This window comes from Dermacentor variabilis, unplaced genomic scaffold (genome assembly GCF_050947875.1).
Source record: "Dermacentor variabilis isolate Ectoservices unplaced genomic scaffold, ASM5094787v1 scaffold_12, whole genome shotgun sequence".
Classification (NCBI taxonomy): domain Eukaryota; kingdom Metazoa; phylum Arthropoda; class Arachnida; order Ixodida; family Ixodidae; genus Dermacentor; species Dermacentor variabilis.
This window is the reverse complement of record NW_027460280.1, coordinates 57,253,367-57,274,168: the sequence shown is the minus strand read 5'-3', so window position 1 is coordinate 57,274,168 and position 20,802 is coordinate 57,253,367. Positions and strand designations below refer to the sequence as shown.

General features: G+C 45.4%; 1 protein-coding gene across 5 annotated transcripts in view; it reads left to right on the top strand.

The window, feature by feature from the left end:
- Window positions 1–20,447, top strand: part of tws (protein phosphatase 2 regulatory subunit tws) — a 72,252-nt gene extending 51,805 nt beyond the window's left edge. For 4 of the 5 annotated variants that reach the window (XM_075676892.1, XM_075676891.1, XM_075676893.1 and 1 more), the window contains 2 exons: window positions 19,707–19,830; window positions 19,905–20,447. In XM_075676892.1, the coding sequence (XP_075533007.1) occupies window positions 19,707–19,830; window positions 19,905–20,057 (277 nt within the window). In that variant the 3' untranslated portion in view covers window positions 20,058–20,447. Of the gene's footprint in view, window positions 1–11,511; window positions 11,560–19,706; window positions 19,831–19,904 lie in introns of those variants that run through there. The other variant, XM_075676895.1, reaches the window with a different exon arrangement.
- Window positions 20,448–20,802: the final 355 nt, after the last annotated feature.

The window sequence follows — 20,802 nt, the reverse complement described above, 5'->3', positions numbered from 1 at the left end:
GTCTTAGCTGTGTTACAAGCGTCGGCGTATGAATAGGGTAAGTATCAGTGTAATGGCTCATTCACACTGGCGACTTGAGGAGGTCGCGTGACCATTTGCGACTTGCGACCAAAAAGCGACCGAAGGCAACTGATGCAAGCCCAGCAAGCCCGGCTGATGAAGATGAAAATGAAAGATGAAGGCACCAGTAAGCCCGGCTGAGCACGACCCGCAAGTTGCAATCCCGGAGATTATCGTTCTCAGCGAGAACCATAGGCAAGAACTCTCGGAATCTAAGCGGAATTTGCCGCAACGCGGGAGGAGGCCAGGTGTAGACACATGAAAGATCACTTCCGGTGCGCCGCTGATTGGTTTATCAGTTTTGCTAACATGGTCGCACAACTGAAAAATCGAGCAGCGAGCGACTGGCCCAAAATGGCCGCTTTTCTCGAAAAGCGGCCATTTGCAGCTGGTCGCTTTGCGACCAACTTGGTCGCGCGACCACTGTCAGTTGTTGTTGTGAATGAGCCTTTAACGTGGCTACTATCGTTGCCGCTCGCGATTTGTTGCGTGCCCAGGAGTGCAGGTGAGAAGAATCGAAAGGAGTCTTTTTTTTGTTGTTGACCACAGCCATCATAAATCCTACACGTAATAAAGGCAAGTTTGGTTGTACCTTTTTTTTTCTCTTCCTTTTTTTTTTTTTTGATGAAAGTGCGGAAAGTGATGAAAGTAATGAAATGGGGCATCTACTTAAGAATGTTTGGTGCGTGCAGACCCCTTGGTTTATCTTGAAGAATCATTCGCCTAGCATTCAACAGATGGTAAGCGCAATCATTAGCTAGACTTGGCACACGACATATCGCTGCAGCAAGTTCGGGGTGCGATCATTACACGGGAAATTTTTAAAAATCGAACTTTGACGCCGAAATTCGGGGGTGTGATCATTACACGAGTGCGATCATTATGCGAGTAAATACGGTATATAAGCTTCACATACTTCCTCAAAATGCAGTCTAATCCTAAACACCCTTGTTATAAAACCATTAATGATTTGATGTCTGCCACACTATTTAAAAACTGACCTTCAATGAGAAAGCCTTTCTCACTACACATGAGGAAGCTGAGCGAGGAAATGAGTCCTTGAGAGGCTGTTGCCACCGTGGCTGCGGCAACTGATAGAATGCAACACGTCCTTTGTCGAAGTTACAAAGCATGCTCCAGAGATGCATATCCGTATGCACTTTCTAGAACTTCGGTCGAAGTACTCCTGTCCAGAATTTTATACCGACACATCAATCACCTAATGGGGCGTATCCTATTCTGCATTCGGGCCATCCTTCTCGGAATGCAATATTATGCATGAAAAAACAAGCATCTTTATGGCAGAGGCTTATGCATCACTCTTGGCAGGAAGATAAAGGCATTAAAGCTACAAACAGCTGTCATATTTAGTCTCCAAGCATAGTAACAGCTTTACTGTCTTCAGACACATAAGAATCCACTAGTCAATGACCTCTACTCATCTCTGTTTACTATGTATGCATCTAAAGAACGTATCGTATGTTGGGTGCCAGGCCACAGAGGCATAGTGGGCAATATGCTTGCAGACGAACTTGCTGTATCCATAACGAGAGCCTGTAACACTACCATAGCTATCCCTCCCACATACTTGAAGCCTTTCTTGCGCAGAACACTGAGAAACTTTGGCAATCCATCGTGGACCATGAAACCTCTAATAAATTTCATTAAGCTTAACATACGAAATTGGCCTTCAGTAACAAAACCTTGACGAACTGATGTCAGGTTCTGTCGACTGAGAATGGGACACATACAGTACTCATTCTTACTTGTTGACTGGTAGGGAAACTCCCCACTGTGGTAGGTGCGGTGAGAGACTGACCATTCTCCACGTCTTGGTGGAGTGTCGGGAAGCAGAAGCTGAACGAAAAAGACTTTCCTCTGGCATACTGATGCCACATTCCCCTTCATCCGGCACTGTTTCTTGTAGCAGAACCAATTTTACAGTAAAGCTGTCTATGGCTAAGATCTGGCAGATCGCGTCCTTGCGTAGACCAGTTTTCCATACGTGGGTTGATTCTGAAGATGGTGCAATACCAGGCCGACCTGCGGCGGTGGTGAAGCGGGCATTAAGCACTCCCTGTGCGTAGGCCGATCCCGAAGATAGCGCAATACCTGGCCGACCCGCGGTGGAGGTGCAGTTCACATTAAGGGGCCCACGTACACAGCTTCACTGGTCATCCTTCTTCGCGGGTGGAAGGGCAGCACAGTTTTCTTAATTGTAAATCAGTTTTAAATTTTTTTTACACGATGTCGATTTATTGCGCCTTATAAGTGCATGATATTCGTAGCGCATCCTGTCACGAGAAGCTGATGCTGCGATAGTAGCGACCTGTTTGGCACTGCTTAAGGGCCTTGGTGAGGCAGTAGTGCTACTTGTACCAACATATTTTAGTATGTCACCTCATCGTAGTACATCATTTCTCAATAGCATATGTCATGTATCAATGTCTAGTTTTATTACAAATATATTTAGGCACTTTCAAACTGATATTTTTTAAGCCTCTATACAGCTGTGTTTCATCCACATCTTAATATTCATTATTTATTTACTAATGGCAGTCTATTATGCCCTTTGCACTCTTTGGCCGCTTCTGGCCCAGGCAGTCCTTTGTGCCCTATAAAGTCCGATCTCTGACAGATGTAAGGCCATATTTAAAAACACTGCAGCAGTTATACCCAAAAGGGAAAATATGTAAAAATTGCTCCAAATTTGAAATTTGCAGCTCTGCAAAAGTTTTTTTTTTTTTTCCTGTTAATCTGCTCCAAATTCACAATATTCTGCCCCAATACTTGGAACACTAAAGGAGAATATTAAGTAGAGCTTGATTGAAAGATTAGGCTTCTGTAATAGAGAATTCATTATTCATAATGAAAACAGGTTTTGTGAATGAGAAAGAATTGTAAATGGTGGCAAAAATGGAAAACAGGAGTGGGGCCGCCTATTGTGGACTGGTACCTCCTGTAACCCTTTTAGGCGTGAATTATGACAGACGTTCTATAAACGTGTCAAGATTACACAGCCTTCCCTGCAGGGGCATCTTACGTTGGCAGGCGTTTGGTGTGTTGTGACATCACGTACCCGAGCACACAAGGGTCGGACCCTACCCGCGTGTAGCATGCGTGGCTGAGCTAATGCCGGGTGTTTGAACCCTTAAGGCCCCCCTGGAGAGGCAACACACCTCTTTGGCCTTCGCTTCACATAGATGGCACGTTCAGACTGACCCACCTGGGGGAAATCTGCAGTCTCCTTTTCCTGTCCCCCTCTTCGATCTCTTTCTTTCTCTCTCACTTTAACTTTCATGTCTTCTACACACTTATTCGTACTTCTGAATTTACGGGCGACAAGGGTTAACTGTATGTAATATATTCAGCCTTCGGTATATACAGTAGGTTATAGTGGCAGTTTATAGCTGGCATCTGCAGATTTCTTGGAACGTGTAGTGCCCCCTTGTTGGGCTCGGTGGTTGGTGGCTGCCACCGCCACCGAATTTTGAAACCATGTTATGGCAGAAGCGTTTCGCCGACTTTCAGATTGGCCTCTGAAAAGCGGTTGCACCGAAGCAACTTTCCAGTTCCTTTTGAAACCAAATAAAGACACATTTCCAAGATGCCATGTTCTTCACAGGGAAGGCGTCACAGCCGTAAGAAAACTGTCGCCATTCCTAGTTTCTAAATGCCTAGCAACGCGATTCGACCTAGCCACAAAGCCTCAAAGATGGCTAGCAGAGACACCTCCTCCTCGAACTGGCCAAGAAAGATCAACTTGAAGAGCTTGCTGAACTCGCCAGTATCAGTGACATTAAAGGCCAATCCATCCACATCGCTCACTGGGTACAAGCAGGGCAGTTATATCTGAAGACTTCCTGAACATCAGTGACGAAAAGCTCCTCGAAGGATTTCAGGAGAAAAACATAAAGTACAAAGAATTGCACTACGACTGAATGACCAACAGATCCCCATGAAACGTGATGCTGACATTTGGTACCAGCACTGTACCCAGTTCACATGGCGCAGGATATTTGAAGATCAATGTCTGACAGTGCATACCGAACCCGAGGCGGTGCTTCAAGTCCCAGAGGTTCGGGCATGCATCACAATCGTGCAGAGGCAAAGAAACATGCGCGAAGTGTAGTGCCAATGGCCATCCTTCTGATTACTGCAATGCTCCCACACCCCCGCAGGGGTGTCTTGTGTCAGCAGGCGTTCGGTGTGTTGCGACACCACGTACCTGAGCACAAGTTTTAGACCCTCCCGTGTGTAGCTGTGCATGGCTTAGCAGTGTCTGGGGTAAGGGGTACCCTTTCCTCGCACCCGTTGCTGTGTGTTCGGACCGTTAAGGCCCCCCAGCAAAGGCAACACACCTCTTTGGCCTCTGCTGCTTCACATAGGCGGCACTGGCAGACCAATCCACCCGGGGGAAATCGGTAGTTGCCTTTTCCTGTGTCTCTCTCCTTCCAACCTTCGTCTTTCTCTCACTTTCCTGTCTTTCCTGGCTTTCCCTTCCAATTTTTCCAGGCAGCAAAGGTTAACCTTGTGTGAAAAGCCAAGCTAGGTTATTTTATATTTGGTTATAGTGATAACGTACAGTTTTCGTTTGCAGGACCTGTTCTTACAGTCCCTGCAGCATCCATTGTTACGGCTCCATGGTGGGTGGCTGGTGTTTGATGAAAACTACATTTATTTATGGCTAGTTCCTTCTCTCCACTACCTGATCACGCTCAGAAAAGAAGGCGCACCGAAGATGTATTCCAGTTCTTTGGACATCAAACACCCAACTTTCCACGATTCCACGTCGGATAAACAAGTACGAACAATCTCACCATTTCTAATTTCCAAGTCTCTAACTGAGGCTCTTGGACCAGGCTACAAGGCATCAAGGATGGCAAGTGGTGATCTCCTCTTGGGGCTCCATGATCAGACACTGTACGAAAAGTTGCCCAGTCTAGTGTCATTTTTGGGGACGTTCAAGTGGCAGTAACCCCGCACCGCACTATGAACACCACTTGCGGTGTTGTCTCGGACGATGATTTGCTCGAGCTGACTGAGGCTGAACAAAAGTTTGGAGGGCTTCAATGAGCAGACTGTTATCAATGTCAAAAGAATTAAGATGAGGCAGGACGGCGAAGAAATCCAGACTAAGCACCTGGTACTCACCTTCGACTCAAGTGTCCTGCCAGAGTCCATCGAGGCCGGGTACACCAAGCTTTGCATCAGGCCATACGTGCCAAATCCCCTCCGATGTTTCAAATGCCAGCATTTCGGCCACAGTTCAGAGTTGCCGAGGCCACCAAACTTGTGCGAAATGCAGTGCCCATGAACACACCTCTGAATCTTGTGAGAACTCTCTCCACTGTGTAAACTGTGATGGGAGCACGCCGCTTACTCACAGTCGTGGGCATCCTGAAAAAAAAAAAAAAAAGAAATCCCGAGAAACATGCACCCTGAATACCACAGAGAAAGGAAGCGAGCGAGAGTGAAAGCTCTACGTAAGGCCTACGAAGGACCAAAACAAGGAGAAGTCCGATACACCGACGCGGCAAAGTACAAGAACAGAGCGGCCCACGCTATCAGCGTGATCAACGGCCAAGGACAAGAGGTAGCAGCGGCCTCGGTAAGCACTCCAGACAAGAAACGGCGATAGCCCTGGCGGCCACTACGGGCCAGCGAGAAGAAGATCAAATCACAATCATCACCAACTCACAAACAGCGTGTAGAAATTACCAAAAGGGCCGCATTTCTAAACAAGCCCTGAGCATCCTCGAAAAATTAGACAATTTTCCAGAACTGTACACTGTCTGGGCCCCGGGACACGGAGTCCCTGGCGGGTAATGTAGCGGCTAATGCTGCTGCCCGAGATCACATTCTCCGGGCTATCCCACCAGGTTCACGAGCACCGGTAGACCAACAAGATAGCGTCCCAAAAAGATATACCGATATCCTGAGCCACTACAGACTGGGTAGGAGGATCTATCCAACCCCGCATCCCAAGCTGACAAGAGAAGAGGCAGTGATCTTCCGAAAACTACAGACCACCACATTCCCGCACGGCACCCTGCTACACGCCATGTATTCTACGAGCTATACTCACAAATGCACCTTCTGCTCTACGCCCAATACCCTCTACCACATGGTGTGGGAATGTCAACAAAACCCATCGACACCGCCCATTACCGGACCAACTGTCGAGCAGTGGGAGGCCCAGCTGACAAGCTTGAGCCCTGAAGACCAGCATCGCCTGGTGAGCAGGGCCAAGCTATCGGCTAAGGCCCACAGCATCCTGGACTAGGGATGCTGCCCACCTCGGACGATTTTACCGTCGGCTCATTGCTACTAATAAAGTTTATTCCTCCTCCTCCTCGTGACAACAAAAGTAAAAGAATATTTCATTCAAAGAAACATGCACGTTGGTATCCTACCTGCCAAAGAACAGCTTTGCCAAATTGGCGCGTCGGGGCAGCACCACAGCGGCTTCCGGCAGCTGTCCGGCCCACACGCAATGAGCCGGCAGTGAAGCCATCTGCCCCCCCCCCCCCCCCCCCCCCCCCCCCCGGCAGTTGCAGCTAGCGCTGCTTTGATACCCAAGCTGAAGGGGCCATTGACCTCCGGGCAGGTGACTTCAAAGGTCTCGTCCAACATGCCGAGGCCTTCGCATCAAACGCAGCGCTCTTTGAGCACGTGTCCACCCTCTCACAAGAGGCAATGGACACAACCACTAGCCAGACGGCGCTGCCAGCGCCTGAGCGGCAAGACTCTCACAATTGCTCTAAAGAAAGACAACACTCGCATCATGGCACCTGGAAAGGGCCCGTGAGCTAATCTCGATGCTGTTCTCGATTGGCCGTGCCTCGCGCATTTTCTTGTTTACATAAGATCTAGCAACCGGAAAACATACACAATACGATCACAGTTTGGCAACGTACTGAATTTTGGTGCCAAAAAATTGTCTTTTGGGAATGTATGAACCGGTAAGAAATGAGCACAACTCTATTGGGTAAGTTTTTGTGTTGTCTGTTACGAATGTTGTTGCCCACAATATGTGCGTAACGGGAACGTATCAACGAAGTTCTATTGGATATGTATTGCTACCTGCCAACCCTCCTGATTTGCCCGGGAGACTCCCGATTTTTTACTGAACTTTCCAATTGTACCATCACTGTCTTATATCTCCCGAAAAATGGTCTCTCTTTGCGCAATAATGGTTTTTGCAAAACCAGCACTGCGAAATCTAAAGCCACATCGTAGTCGTCAGCATCACCAACAACGGCTGCACTAGCAGCATCGGTATCATCGACTAAGCAGCCGACTACGGTGCCTAGTAAGCCGACCAAAGCCAGAGCCAATGTAGCTCTTGCATATCATGCAGGCCTTCCTCCATGGTGCATCTTGTTGCTGCTTGTGTGTATGATTAGTGTCAGCTAGGCCCGTGTGTATGTGGTGCACCGTGTAAAGTTCCAATCCTCGTGTACTTGATGCCATGGCGCTATCAAAGCCCAAGAAAAGGTATTTGTGGAAGTTTTTTCGATCTTATACTTCAGAATTTTTTTGCTTTTTGACATCAAGAAAAGGAGAACCTTATGCATTTTGTACAACATGTGGATGCGACGTCGGCACACGTCGGCAAAGGTGGCTTGAAACTGCACGTTTCCTTGGCACACCGCTGAGCAGCAAGACAACATATTGACCTTTCTCTGGAACAACTGTGACGACAATGTCATACGTGTGGAGTGACTGTTTACGGGATTCCTCGTCAAACACAACCTACCCCTTAGTGTCAGCGACCGCGTTGGGCCTCTTCTACAGAAAATGTTTCCGAAATGCGACAAGGTGAAGTGTTATGGATGTCGACGCAACTCGGAAGAATGCGGAGGTGGCCAACCTGAAATTTATTTCACAGGCATTGCTCTTGAATCTTCGTTTTTTTATTCAGTTTCCCTCAGCTGCTGCCCCGAGATTCCAATGAATCTGCTGAAAACGCTTTAGATGCTCTCAAAGCTGAGTTTGCCACACTACAGGCGTACAGTCTTCAAGAGCACATTCTGAATAAAGAAAGGTGGGGTGTGCAGTGGTCTATGGTTGTAAAAACGAAAAACACTGATGGAAAACATGTTTCACAGAGTTGCCAAGGTGATGCTCGATTTACTCGTGATACTGCATAGCAAAATGGAGTGTGAGAGGATTTTAGCACAGTGCAAAAAACTAGGACTGAATTCCGCTCAATGGGCAACACAATCCTCCAACACCTGCTGCTAGTGAAGGACCATCAGTCTGGACCATGTTGTGAGCAAAGCTACTCGGACAAATTTTTGAAGTGAGCAAAGCCTGTTACTGCAAGGTTCCTGTGAAAGGACTCGTCGAACACTGCCTGAAAGTTTGACCCCGTTCCCACCAGGAGTTGAAAAAGTGAATGCAACTCCCTCTCCTGTTAGTGTGAATAAAGTCTCCCAATTTTTGATCTCGCCAGGTTGGCAGGTATGTAATTTCATGGCGTGGAATGAACAGTTGTCCCATCCTTTCTTGTTATTTCGTGTTGAGCCCTCTGCAAGTTTTTAAACTTACAGGCAGTACATGCTACCTTTTTTGCTCAGCTTATTGAAATACATTTTGGCCAACATTTAATGGCATTTCAAACAGTTTGGGTGACACTTTCACATCCCAATTGTGTCAGACAAGTAGGAATAATCACTTTTGAAGATTGTATGCAGTGTATTGCCATATAACTGACTTTATTTATAGCTGACTGTCCTTAGCAATGAATGTACAAGACATACCGTATTTACCTGATCCTATTGCAGACCTTCTTTGCAAGTTTAAAGTAAAAAAAAAAATGAAAGCGCTCTTGAATGTAACGTGCTCCTGATGAGAAAAAAAAAAGTTTACCTTCAAAGAAGTTTTTTTTTTTTTTTTTTGTAAGTCAAGCTTACGTAATGAAAGTGTATCGTTGCTGTTTTCACCAAAGATACCACGCACACAGGGGCTGTACTCTAGAGCGATCACTTGTAGATATACTATTATCACTTTTGCAAGATCTTATGCAAGTCTAGAGGGCACCGTACTGTATAACTATGCGCCCCGACAGAATTCTTGCGACTGCACATTAATATTGAGCTTGGCACAGCAGGAGAAATGCTGGCGGCCTTATACACCAGTAGTATCCAGTATTGAGTTGCGTAAATTCTCGCGCAGGTGATAGCATCTTCAAAGGTTCTTGACCGAAAATATTGCTCTAGATAGTAGTAGAGCACAAAATGAACCCGCAGCAGTATTAACAAAAATGTGCTCTGTCACCATGTTCTGATGGCAATGACGTTGCCCGACGCCTGTGAACATGGTTTTGGTTTCATATCCAAAATGTAATGTGCAGGTCATATTAGGATTCGTCTTCTTGGAGAAGTGGTGTGCATTACATTCGAGTAAATATGGTAACTTATGTGCCAGAACCTGTTTACTTGGGTGGCGAGCTCCTTACATGATCTCATAATGCAAATGTGCTTAATTATGCTGGACTGCAGTACACAAGATGTGTGTTGTGATAAAATGTTGATAGTGATAAGGGAAAACCTGGCAACCGTTCCAGGCAATGACAGTTGTGAAATATATCGTCCCTCTTGGAAAAATCAACCTAGTCAGAAGAAATGCTTTGCTGCATATCATCAGTTTGTTGTTGGTAGAAAGACCACCTGCCCTGTTTGCTATTGCTATTGATTTTGTTTAACAGACCGTAGCATTCGTTAATTACAAGGTGGTCCCAAAAAGTTGCTAGACTAGCGTTGCTTTCAAGAAACTAATCTCTTTATGAATGCAGACAAACCTTGACACCCTTGAAATAGTTCCCTTGCATAGAAATGCAGCGCTGCCAGCATTGCTGCCACTTTGTAAATATGTCCTGGAAGTTTCCTTTCCAGAATGAGTCTAGCCCATTTGATTTGCATTTTATTTCACCATTCAATGTCAAAACAACAGGCGATGCTTAAGTCGGATAATTTTAGGAAAAACGCAAAAGTGAAAGCTGGCTCCTGCTGCAAAAAAAAAAAAAAATTGTTTAATGCTGTTTCGACACAATCACTGAAATTAAGCATTAATCGCAGTGCAGGAAAGACTTCCAGGACATATTCACAAAGTGGTAAGCATGCTTGGAGCACTGCATGCTGTGCAAGGGGACTATATTCAAGGTGATAGTGTTTGAATGTACATTAATTACTTTCTTTAAAATAGAGCCAGTCTCAACTTTTAAACCCTCTTTTTTCCAATTATTCGCATGCATTTACGTTCATGCCGCCTGAACTAGTGCAAATCTAGTAAGCATTTTTTCCAACTCTGTTGATTTTTCTGGTGGGGACGATGTTTTTTGGCACACATTCTTGGCTTGAACCATATGTGCCAGGTTCACCCTTGCCACTACAATATATTTCACTGCAATAATACAATGCCTCAATGCATGGCACATCCACCAGGGTTGGCTGCAACAGTATGTGCCAGGTTCACCCTTGCCACTCTCAATAACTTAACTGCAGTAAAACACATTTGCTGTGATGGAGTGCGTATAAGCCCCTTCATGACATTGTATTGAGTGACGTCACTCACCGCGAGCTGAGTGTTCGACGTGTGCAGAAAAAGTTGGGGAAGAATGTCATAACAAATGTATGCAACTGCAAGCACCGCCAACATGACTTACATGGCAACATGGGTGGTATCAGATGCATGGATTATAGATAGGCCGGTTGTTCCCACAAGAAACCATAATTTACTGCACATTGTATGCAGAAAGTACAGACTGTAGTAAAATTTTATTGCATTTCCATAGCACCAGCAGCACCGATCAATGCAGTTTGAACACAAGCCAAATTACATATTCCCTTTCTGGCTTTTGCAGCCTTTGGTCAGTCTGTCAATCAAATCACTTAGTGTGTTCCAAAGTACAGTCGAAAATATGGAACTCAGCCTTTGGTAGACTACTGTGTTGCAGGTCAGGAGATAAGGACATGGGGAAGGGAGTCTGTCTTGGTGAGCTATAGCATCACATGTTGGGCATCTGGTGAGCGTCCAACAGCCACTCCTCTAGGATTGCAGGTCATATTGTGTGTGCAGGTACTTGGCGAAGATGACTCCGCAAAACACTGTACAAAGACCCGAGTACTTGCTCCGGGTGCCTCTTTGAAGGCTACCACATTGGAAGTTGCATGCCATCATTGTATGTCAAACTGTGATCTCGGCTTGGTAGCATAGAATACAAGCAATCAACGGAAGCAAGGGTGGATCAAGCAACCTTGACTAGAAGGAAATCTGGTGCTAGTGTCTGCGGGTTCCACCAGTATGTTAAAACCAAAAAGGGTAGTATGTAAATCGAAACATCACTGTTCTTGCTTTAAAGGACCTCGTGAATTGTTTCATGGCAAATTTGTTGTATGTGAAGTCGTACTCAGACTCTAATTTCTACCATTCTCTGGGTTTCAGAACATTCCCAAGAGAAATTATTGTTTAAAATATAAAACATTACGCACGGTGAGTCTTTGTTACCAAACACTATTAAGTGCTGATCATGCTCGAAAGCATCATGGTTGTCTTGGGTGCTGGAAATAACAAGACAAATTTAGTGTAGATCACTTACCTCCTTGTAAGTGATCTACGCTTACATGTCGTTAGCATGCAACACAAACCACAAAGAACAGCACGAAAAGCTGCAATGTGCTTTAGCAAATTCATACCAAATTGTAAAAATGTGTACTGCCCTGGGATTCCAGAGGTGGCTGAACAATATCAGTGCCAGATTTCCCTCTAGTTTCCTTCATATGAAGCTGTACATGCGTGGAACAAAAGACTGTCTTCCTCTCCTGTTGTTGACATGTACAAAGCCATAAGATGGATGCACAAACTGAAAATACAGGAGTGAGCTACTTCGCCGCTGGGCACTGGTTTTACAGTACAGGGAAGTGGGGTTGAGCTTTGGCTCCATTACATTTGCAGCATTGTTAAGCAGTGATGCCAACTAATACTTGATCTAGGGTTCTTGGTATCAACTTAGGGAGTTGGCAACCTAAGCATTATCTATGGATTTCTAAAAAAATGTGATCTGGTTTGGCATACTTGTAAACATGTTCATAAAACTGTTGTCAGATTTTAGTGAAAGGTTCCCATTTTCTTCTGCATCTTGTCAGAACACTGCAGTTTACAGTAACCTATATATCCACAAATGTTTTCTGTTAGAGTAGAAAAACATTGCTGTGATCACTAGCTTTTCCTTAAAGTATGGCAGCATTTTAAGTGAAGAATGGTGCTACTGACCTAGAGTATGCCTATGACCTCTCAAAAAGTTGTACACTTGCCCCTGTTTAATGCTGCAGTCAGGTGTATCAGCATTTTTAAGCAGGAACCATTGCAAAAAGAAGTAAGCACTTGACACATGCTGCAGTCAGGTTAATTAGCTGCTCCAAAAGAAAACTGCTAGTAAAGCATTTTGCAGCTGCATGAGAAGGGCTAAACATGTCACTTCTTCCCACTGGCTTTAATATGAAACTGCGCTTTTGCAAAATAAGTTGCTGTGGAAACTGAAAGTAATAGTCTGCCATGGAGTCGGTGCTGAAGTGAACTGTTCAAATTAATGTTGACGACAAGGGAGCATTAAAGCGTGATCGGAAAGTTAGACATGTTGGACTTGATGCATGCTGGCATTGTCAGCATAACTGGTGAGAGGAAAGAGTGTAAGGGACAAATGCTGATCTTTTATTTTTTGTCCTTTGTTTGTCTAGCTATTTTTGCCCATTTTTTACCACTGTCATTGCCATCATTAAATGCAACATACTAGAGCTGTGATTGCCGTTGCCCGTGGAAACTGACACGTCCAGTCCCCGAGAGCTAGCGCCGTTCGGCCCAGCCAAGCGGCCGTGAATGCAGCTACGGCTGAGACATTCACTCCCATTGCAGCCCGCCTGACATGGCAAGCCGCACCTTTCTTATATCATCATCATCATCATCATCAGCCTGGTTACGCCCACTGCAGGGCAAAGGCCTCTCCCATACTTCTCCAACAACCCCGGTCATGTACTAATTGTGGCCATGCCGCCCCTGCAAACTTCTTAATCTCATCCGCCCACCTAACTTTCTGCCGCCCCCTGCTACGCTTCCCTTCCCTTGGGATCCAGTCCGTAACCCTTAATGACCATCGGTTATCTTCCCTCCTCATTACATGTCCTGCCCATGCCCATTTCTTTTTCTTGATTTCAACTAAGATGTCATTAACTCGCGTTTGTTCCCTCACCCAATCTGCTCTTTTCTTATCCCTTAACGTTACACCTATCATTCTTCTTTCCATAGCTCGTTGTGTCGTCCTCAATTTGAGTAGAACCCTTTTCGTAAGCCTCCAGGTTTCTGCCCCGTAGGTGAGTACTGGCAAGACACAGCTATTATATACTTTTCTCTTGAGGGATAATGGCAACCTGCTGTTCATGATCTGAGAATGCCTGCCAAACGCACTCCAGCCCATTCTTATTCTTCTGATTATTTCCGTCTCATGATCCGGATCCGCCGTCACTACCTGCCCTAAGTAGATGTATTCCCTTACGACTTCCAGTGCCTCGCTGCCTATTGTAAATTGCTGCTCTCTTCTGATACTGTTAAACATTACTTTAGTTTTCTGCAGATTAATTTTTAGACCCACTCTTCTGCTTTGCCTCTCCCGGTCAGTGAGCATGCATTGCAATTGGTCCCCTGAGTTACTAAGCAAGGCGATATCATCAGCGAATCGCAAGTTAGTAAGGTATTCTCCATCAACTTTTATCCCCAATTCTTCCCACTCCAGGTCTCTGAATACCTCCTGTAAACACGCTATGAATAGCATTGAAGAGATCGTATCTCCCTGTCTGACGCCTTTCTTTATTAGGATTTTTTTGTTTCTTTATGGAGGACTACAGCGGCTGTGGAGCCGCTATAGATAGCTTTCAATAATTTCTACATACGGCTCATCTACACCCTGATTCCGTAATGCATCCATGACTGCTGAGGTTTCGACAGAATCAAACGCTTTCTCGTAATCAATGAAAGCTATATATAAGGGTTGGTTATATTCCGCACATTTCTCTATCACCTGATTGATAGTGTGAATATGATCTATTGTTGAGTAGCCTTTACGGAATCCTGCCTGGTCCTTTGCTTGACAGAAATCTAGGGTGTCCCTGATTCTATTTGCGATTACCTTAGTAAATAGTTTGTAGGCAACGGACAGTAAGCTGATCGGTCTATAATTTTTCAAGTCTTTGGCGTCCCCTTTCTTATGGATTAGGATTATGTTAGTGTTCTTCCAAGATTCCGGTACGCTCGAGGTCATGAGGCATTGCGTATACAGGGTGGCCAGTTTCTCTAGAACAATCTGTCCTCCATCCTTCAACAAATCTGCTGTTACCTGATCCTCCCCAGCTGCCTTCCCCCTTTGCATATCTCCCAAGGCTTTCTTTACTTCTTCCGGCGTTACCTTTGGGATTTCGAATTCCTCTAGACTATTTTCTCTTCCATTATCGTCGTGGGTGCCACTGGTACTGTATAAATCTCTATAGAACTCCTCAGCCACTTGAACTATCTCATCCATATTAGTAATGATATTGCCGGCTTTGTCTCTTAACGCATACATCTGATTCTTGCCAATTCCTAGTTTCTTCTTCACTGTTTTTAGGCTTCCTCCGTTCCTGAGAGCATGTTTAATTCTATCCAAATTATACTTCCTTATGTCAGCTGTCTTACGCTTGTTGATTAACTTCGAAAGTTCTGCCAGTTCTATTCTAGCTGCAGGGTTAGAGGCTTTCATACATTGGCGTTTCTTGATCAGATCTTTCGTCTCCTGCGATAGTTTGCTGGTATCCTGCCTAACGGAGTTACCACCGACTTCCATTGCACACTCCTTAATGATGCCCACAAGATCGTCGTTCATTGCTTCAACACTAAGGTCCTCTTCCTGAGTTAAAGCCGAATACCTGTTCTGTAGCTTGATCTGGAATTCCTCTATTTTCCCTCTTACCGCTAACTCATTAATCGGCTTCTTATGTACCAGTTTCTTCCGTTCCCTCCTCAGGTCTAGGCTAATTCGAGTTCTTACCATCCTGTGGTCACTGCAGCGCACCTTGCCGAGCACGTCCACATCTTGTATGATGCCGGGGTTAGCGCAGAGTATGAAGTCTATTTCATTTCTAGTCTCGCCGTTCGGGCTCCTCCATCTCCACTTTCGGCTATCCCGCTTGCGGAAGAAGGTATTCATTATCCTCATATTATTCTGTTCCGCAAACTCTACTAATAACTCTCCCCTGCTATTCCTAGTGCCTATGCCATATTCCCCCACTGCTTTGTCTCCAGCCTGCTTCTTGCCTACCTTGGCATTAAAGTCGCCCATTAGTATAGTGTATTTAGTTTTCATTCTACCCATCGCCGATTCCACGTCTTCATAGAAGCTTTCGACTTCCTGGTCATCATGACTGGATGCAGGGGCGTAGACCTGTACAATCTTCATTTTGTACCTCTTATTAAGTTTCACAACAAGACCTGCCACCCTCTCGTTAATGCTATAGAATTCCTGTATGTTACCAGCTATATTCTTATTAATCAGGAATCCGACTCCTAGTTCTCTTCTCTCCGCTAAGCCACGGTAGCACAGGACGTGCCCGCTTTTTAGCACTGTATATGCTTCTTTTGGCCTCCTAACTTCACTAAGCCCTATTATATCCCATTTACTGCCCTCTAATTCCTCCAATAGCACTGCTAGACTCTCCTCACTAGATAACGTTCTAGCGTTAAACGTTGCCAGGTTCATATTCCAATGGCGGCCTGTCCGGAGCGAGTGATTCTTAGAACCCTCTGCTGCGTCGCAGGTCTGACCGCCGCCGTGGTCAGTTGCTTCGCCGCTGCTGGGGCCTGAGGGCCGCGGTTTGATTGTTGTGTTTATATAGGAGGTTGTGGCCAAATACTGAACGAGGGTGGCCAATCCTGCTTTGGTGAGGGATGTATATATATGTATATACATAACCAGCAGCCGTGGCTGTACGCTATAGTAAAGCGTACGCTATGCAGCACACGCTTTTTACTGTTTTAGTTGGCCTGCGAGATCTTTGGATCTCAGAGGCCATATGCTGTCGTTGCAGCTATCTCTCGACAGCTATCTCTCACTATCTCTCGATAGGTGGCGTTGACATCTCGAATGTTTCTTTTGTTAGGCTTCGAATTGTTTGAAACGAGAAGTGATCTCCTAAACATCACAAGGTTATCCATAATACTCTGTCCTCGAAGCGGCCTGAGACTAAGCGAAAGCCGTTTACAGTCATTTGCTATGAGCGAAGTGCATTTTACAAAAGCAACTCCAAATTCAATTCGAAGCGGGCAGCCGGGACCGCCGCCATGTTTCACGCAAACCATGCAAAGACACTAATGCTAAATCTGAGAAATAGTGTGCGTAGGTCGTTTAGCGTACTGCGCATGTACGATCCGCTCATACACATGTCCAATTTCCGCTTCGTTGCCGAAGTTCCCGCCAGTTGTTGGAGGTATTCCCCTGCTTGCTTCTGCCATTTGAGCAATTCCGCTGGCTGCGCCATCTTTGTGTCATGCTGAACGCTGCTCCTAGTATTGACCGGCGACATCGTTAGGCCTAGCTCGCTCTCGCCAGGTCCATTGCATCCCGTGTTGCAGCCGTCGCTTGAAACTGCCGACGAGTGGTCATCGCTGTGTTTTTCGGCAGAGTCGGAGCCCTTTCCGAAGTTGTAGTGTGCTCGCTTTCTTTTCTTGCCAAACTTGTTTCGAGTGGCAAACTTCCGACACAGCTACACGCTACGCTAGATGCTTTCAAAATGGCGTCGCGGTTCGCTTTTCAAGTGCATTCGTGTGCCGCAGCAGACAACGCCAGCCGCCTAAGCCAATCGCAGGACTTTTAGTCACATGCACTGAATGGGTGAATGTGGTCGCACCCCGGGACCTTTTTTCAGTGCAGTATTTCTAAATAGCGAATGGGGGACGAACGAAAATGTGGCAGGAAATTGAAGAGTAGTTCTTTTCAACGTGACCAAGATGACCGCAACAGCATATGTTGTTCAGCAGCAGCGTGGCATTTAAAAAAAAAAAAAAAAACTTTTTTGCTTTTGTTAAAATATAGCTTGTGGCGGTTACATAAGTTGATATTATGGCTAAAATATTGATCCATGGCACGGGAAACTTGGTCAGAAGATGTGGCAGTGTTTGTATACAATGAAGATACCACTTTCAAAAAACCCATTTTTTCACTATTTTTTCAACACGTACTAAGCGACGAGACCACAGCGCGGTGCACCTAGATGAGTCACCATTGCAGATCGCTTTCAAGATAGGGGCCGCGCCGTAGGTAGCAGCCGCTGGAGCAGAAGTCTTCTGTTTTCACCAGCCCCACAGGCAAGTTTCGGGAACTCTGAATGCTCATGACGCCACCCGATTTCCATCAGTCTCCGCACACGTGATCAGTTTCCTTTTAATTGTGGCATCGTGATGAACTTGGCATGGCTTTGCAGTCGGTACCTCCATGCTGATAGAGCAAATGCAGAAAACGGGATAACTGGGAAGAATGACGGTGCACGTACTACAGTACATAGAGAAAGCTACTGCAGCTGGACTTGAAGCACATGCGAGGCAGCCATTCTGAAATGCCGATGGTGATATGGTAATGCAGGCTTAGGTTCGTACTCAATTCTAATGTGCATGCTATTTTTGGACCTGATTTATCGGGGGGGGGGGGGGGAGTGCATTAGATTAGAGTAAGTACGGTATGTGGACTCGTGTAGTCCTAACGCAACCTCCAGCACAGAATTTAAGATATTTCTTTGGGGAAAGAGACTGCTTGTTTCTTTTTGGCATAATTATGGGGCACTTTCCGGTCAGTAGATTGACCCTTTAAAGAAAATGTTCAGAATATTTTACTTCGGCCGATGATGCACCTCCACGGACTAAAATGAAGTGCCGTTGATTGACGTTGAAGCAAGGAGGCGTCGGATGCATCGGGAAATGTTCGCGGCATAGTCTACTTCTGTTTTTGATTGGTTTTGACAACAAAATTTGCTAAGTTGGCATTTCCGGCCTGCGATGAACTTAAGCCCAGACCACACTTACACTTGCGGACACGTGCATGTGCAGACTGTGCGGCACAGCTTGTATGTTTCGAAACTCATACTAGCGGTGCCCTCAGGCTGCCTCGCGTCAACACGGCTGGCTACGCATCTACGGCGTGGTACAAGCAGCTCTCAGTGAGGTAGATTTGTCATGCTATAAGGTGCTTTTTCTTTCATTTTTATGATTTTATTTAAGCATTTTGAAGCACTGTCAATAACTCGGTACAAATCGAGGTCTTGCCAAAACGTCTTGTGGATGGAAACTGCCATTCCTCGCGAGGCACGGCAGCTGTAACGCGTGTAGACATGAGCCTGCGCATGTCTACAAGTCTATGGAGTATCTGGGCTTTTTCATAAGGGTCCTTTCGTTATACAGGGCACCCCACGCAACTTGTGTTGAAATTAAAAAGAAAAATGTTTTAAAGCTTACATGAAGCCTGCAAGAGCATGTGACAAGTGCGACATGACTATAGTCATGCGGCAATTTTTCATGTTTCTCAAGCTTTCTTTAATAAGACTTCAGAAAAACTTTCATGTAGCATCTATTGAGCAACAGAAAGATGGCTCGGGAAATTTTCATGGTGGCCTACAATTTTCTGATCGGCAATTTAGTCCAGTATATAATATTTGAGAAGTGAATTAATAATAGCTATTAATGTAATCATACAAAATAGAAAAATTGTATGGCTTGCTCAAAGCACTTGCAAACACTACGTTGGTTCTGGTCAGCTATGTGCCACTCTCATATTTTTAAATTTTGCCCAAGTTACATGGGACACTGTATGTGTGTGTGTATATATATATATATATATATATATATATATATATATATATATATATATAAAATGCTGAGGGCATAATTATTGCTGCTCTGCCAGGCTAAACCGCGGTAGCTCAGTGACTACGGCATTCTGGTGTTGAGCACTGAGGTCGTGGGTTAGATTCGCAGCTGGCGCTGTCGCATTCCGACTGGGGTGGAAAGTGAAAGTGCTTGTGTGCCGTGCTTTGGGTGCATCAAATAGTCACCGCTATTTGATTTGAGCATTAGCTGTTTGAAGTTGTCAAATCTATGCGGTAAAAACAGTTAAGCCTCCAGGGAGAGAGAGAATGGTGGATGTGATGACTTCTGCTCAATCATTTCCAGGAATTAATGAGAATGACTTGCTTTGTGGCAGCCCATATATGAATTCGTTCTGATTTATTATTTGACCAGTCTGACAATAGTTGTATCCCTTTAAAGCAGTGCGCGGTGCTCTAGTATTACACTTCTTTCTTTCAGCAAACATAACACTGTGCATGTATTTTGTAACAAGCTAGTCGTGCAATTCGTAAGTACAAGACACGGGAGTTGCAGTAAAATCTTAATGCAGAAAAAATAGCCAACTGCATTGTCACTGCAGACCGAAAATGGAATTGTCAAGGAAGTTCTCTTTTCATGGCAGCAGATATTGAGCTGAGTAGTATGAAACAGGTACTACTTTACCATAGACTGCGTGAGTTGGCTTTACAAGTTGGCTCAGTTGTGATGTGTGTCTACTGTTTCAGCTACATCATGACTGGGTCCTACAATAACTTTTTCCGGGTATTCGACCGGACGGCGAAACGCGACGTGACCCTGGAGGCGTCCCGGGAGATAGCCAAGCCGCGGACGGTGCTAAAAGCGCGGAAGGTAGGTAGCTTACAACTCGCTTGCTTGAGGAGTGCTGTGTAACAATGCGGTTTCAAAATGTTTTCCTCGTGCAGGTGTGCACAGGCGGCAAGCGGAAGAAAGAGGAGATCAGTGTAGACTGCTTGGATTTCAACCGCAAGATTTTGCACACGGCGTGGCATCCCCAAGAAAATGTAGTGGCAGTGGCTGCCACGAACAACCTGTACATATTTCAGGAGAAGTTCTAGTTATTGCTTCGGCCACGCTACAGCGCAATGTAAAAAATGTACATAGTGTCATTCCCCCGCCCCATCCCTCCTCCAATCCCCCTATCTGTTTTAGAAAGGCAATTTTTAGTTCTCCCCCCGCAGTCCCGTTGTTGTACCGTACGGGTGACTGAGGTTTTTGTAGATCGTACCGATTCTGTTTTACGTAGGTCCCCCTTGGTGTTTTGTTTATGCCATTGCATGTTGTTGTGGACGACGGGGGGGCAGTTGCTCAAATGCTGTGTGCTGCTCCTCAATGGCACTCGGAAAAAAAGGTAAAGCAAACGAAACGTTTATAAGACTGTCGTATTCCGAATTCACGTACGTTGACAGTGGAAAAAAAAAAATAAAACGAAGTCTTAAGAAAGTGCCTTCCTTGTGTGCTTGTGGTTTTGCTCCTGTGGCTTTCAATATGATGCATTCTGCCTAGCATCACCTTCTTTGGCACAGTCTGCGGCAAGTGTTCGCAGTCTGTCATGTTTACGGCAAAACAACTACATGGCAACAATTTGGCAAGGAATATGATGGTTATTCTATCGTTGCATAAACGGAACAAACTGCTGGAAAATGCACCACACCTTTGATGAGGCACATACTACTCGGAACTTGTTTCTATAGACAGCTGGAGCGCGATCGCTCAAGAATCTTGCTGACCGGGGGTTCCTTTCACCTCGTATGTCACTGAGTAGGCCATCTGCGAAATTTTTTAGGACAAACCAGAGCAGCC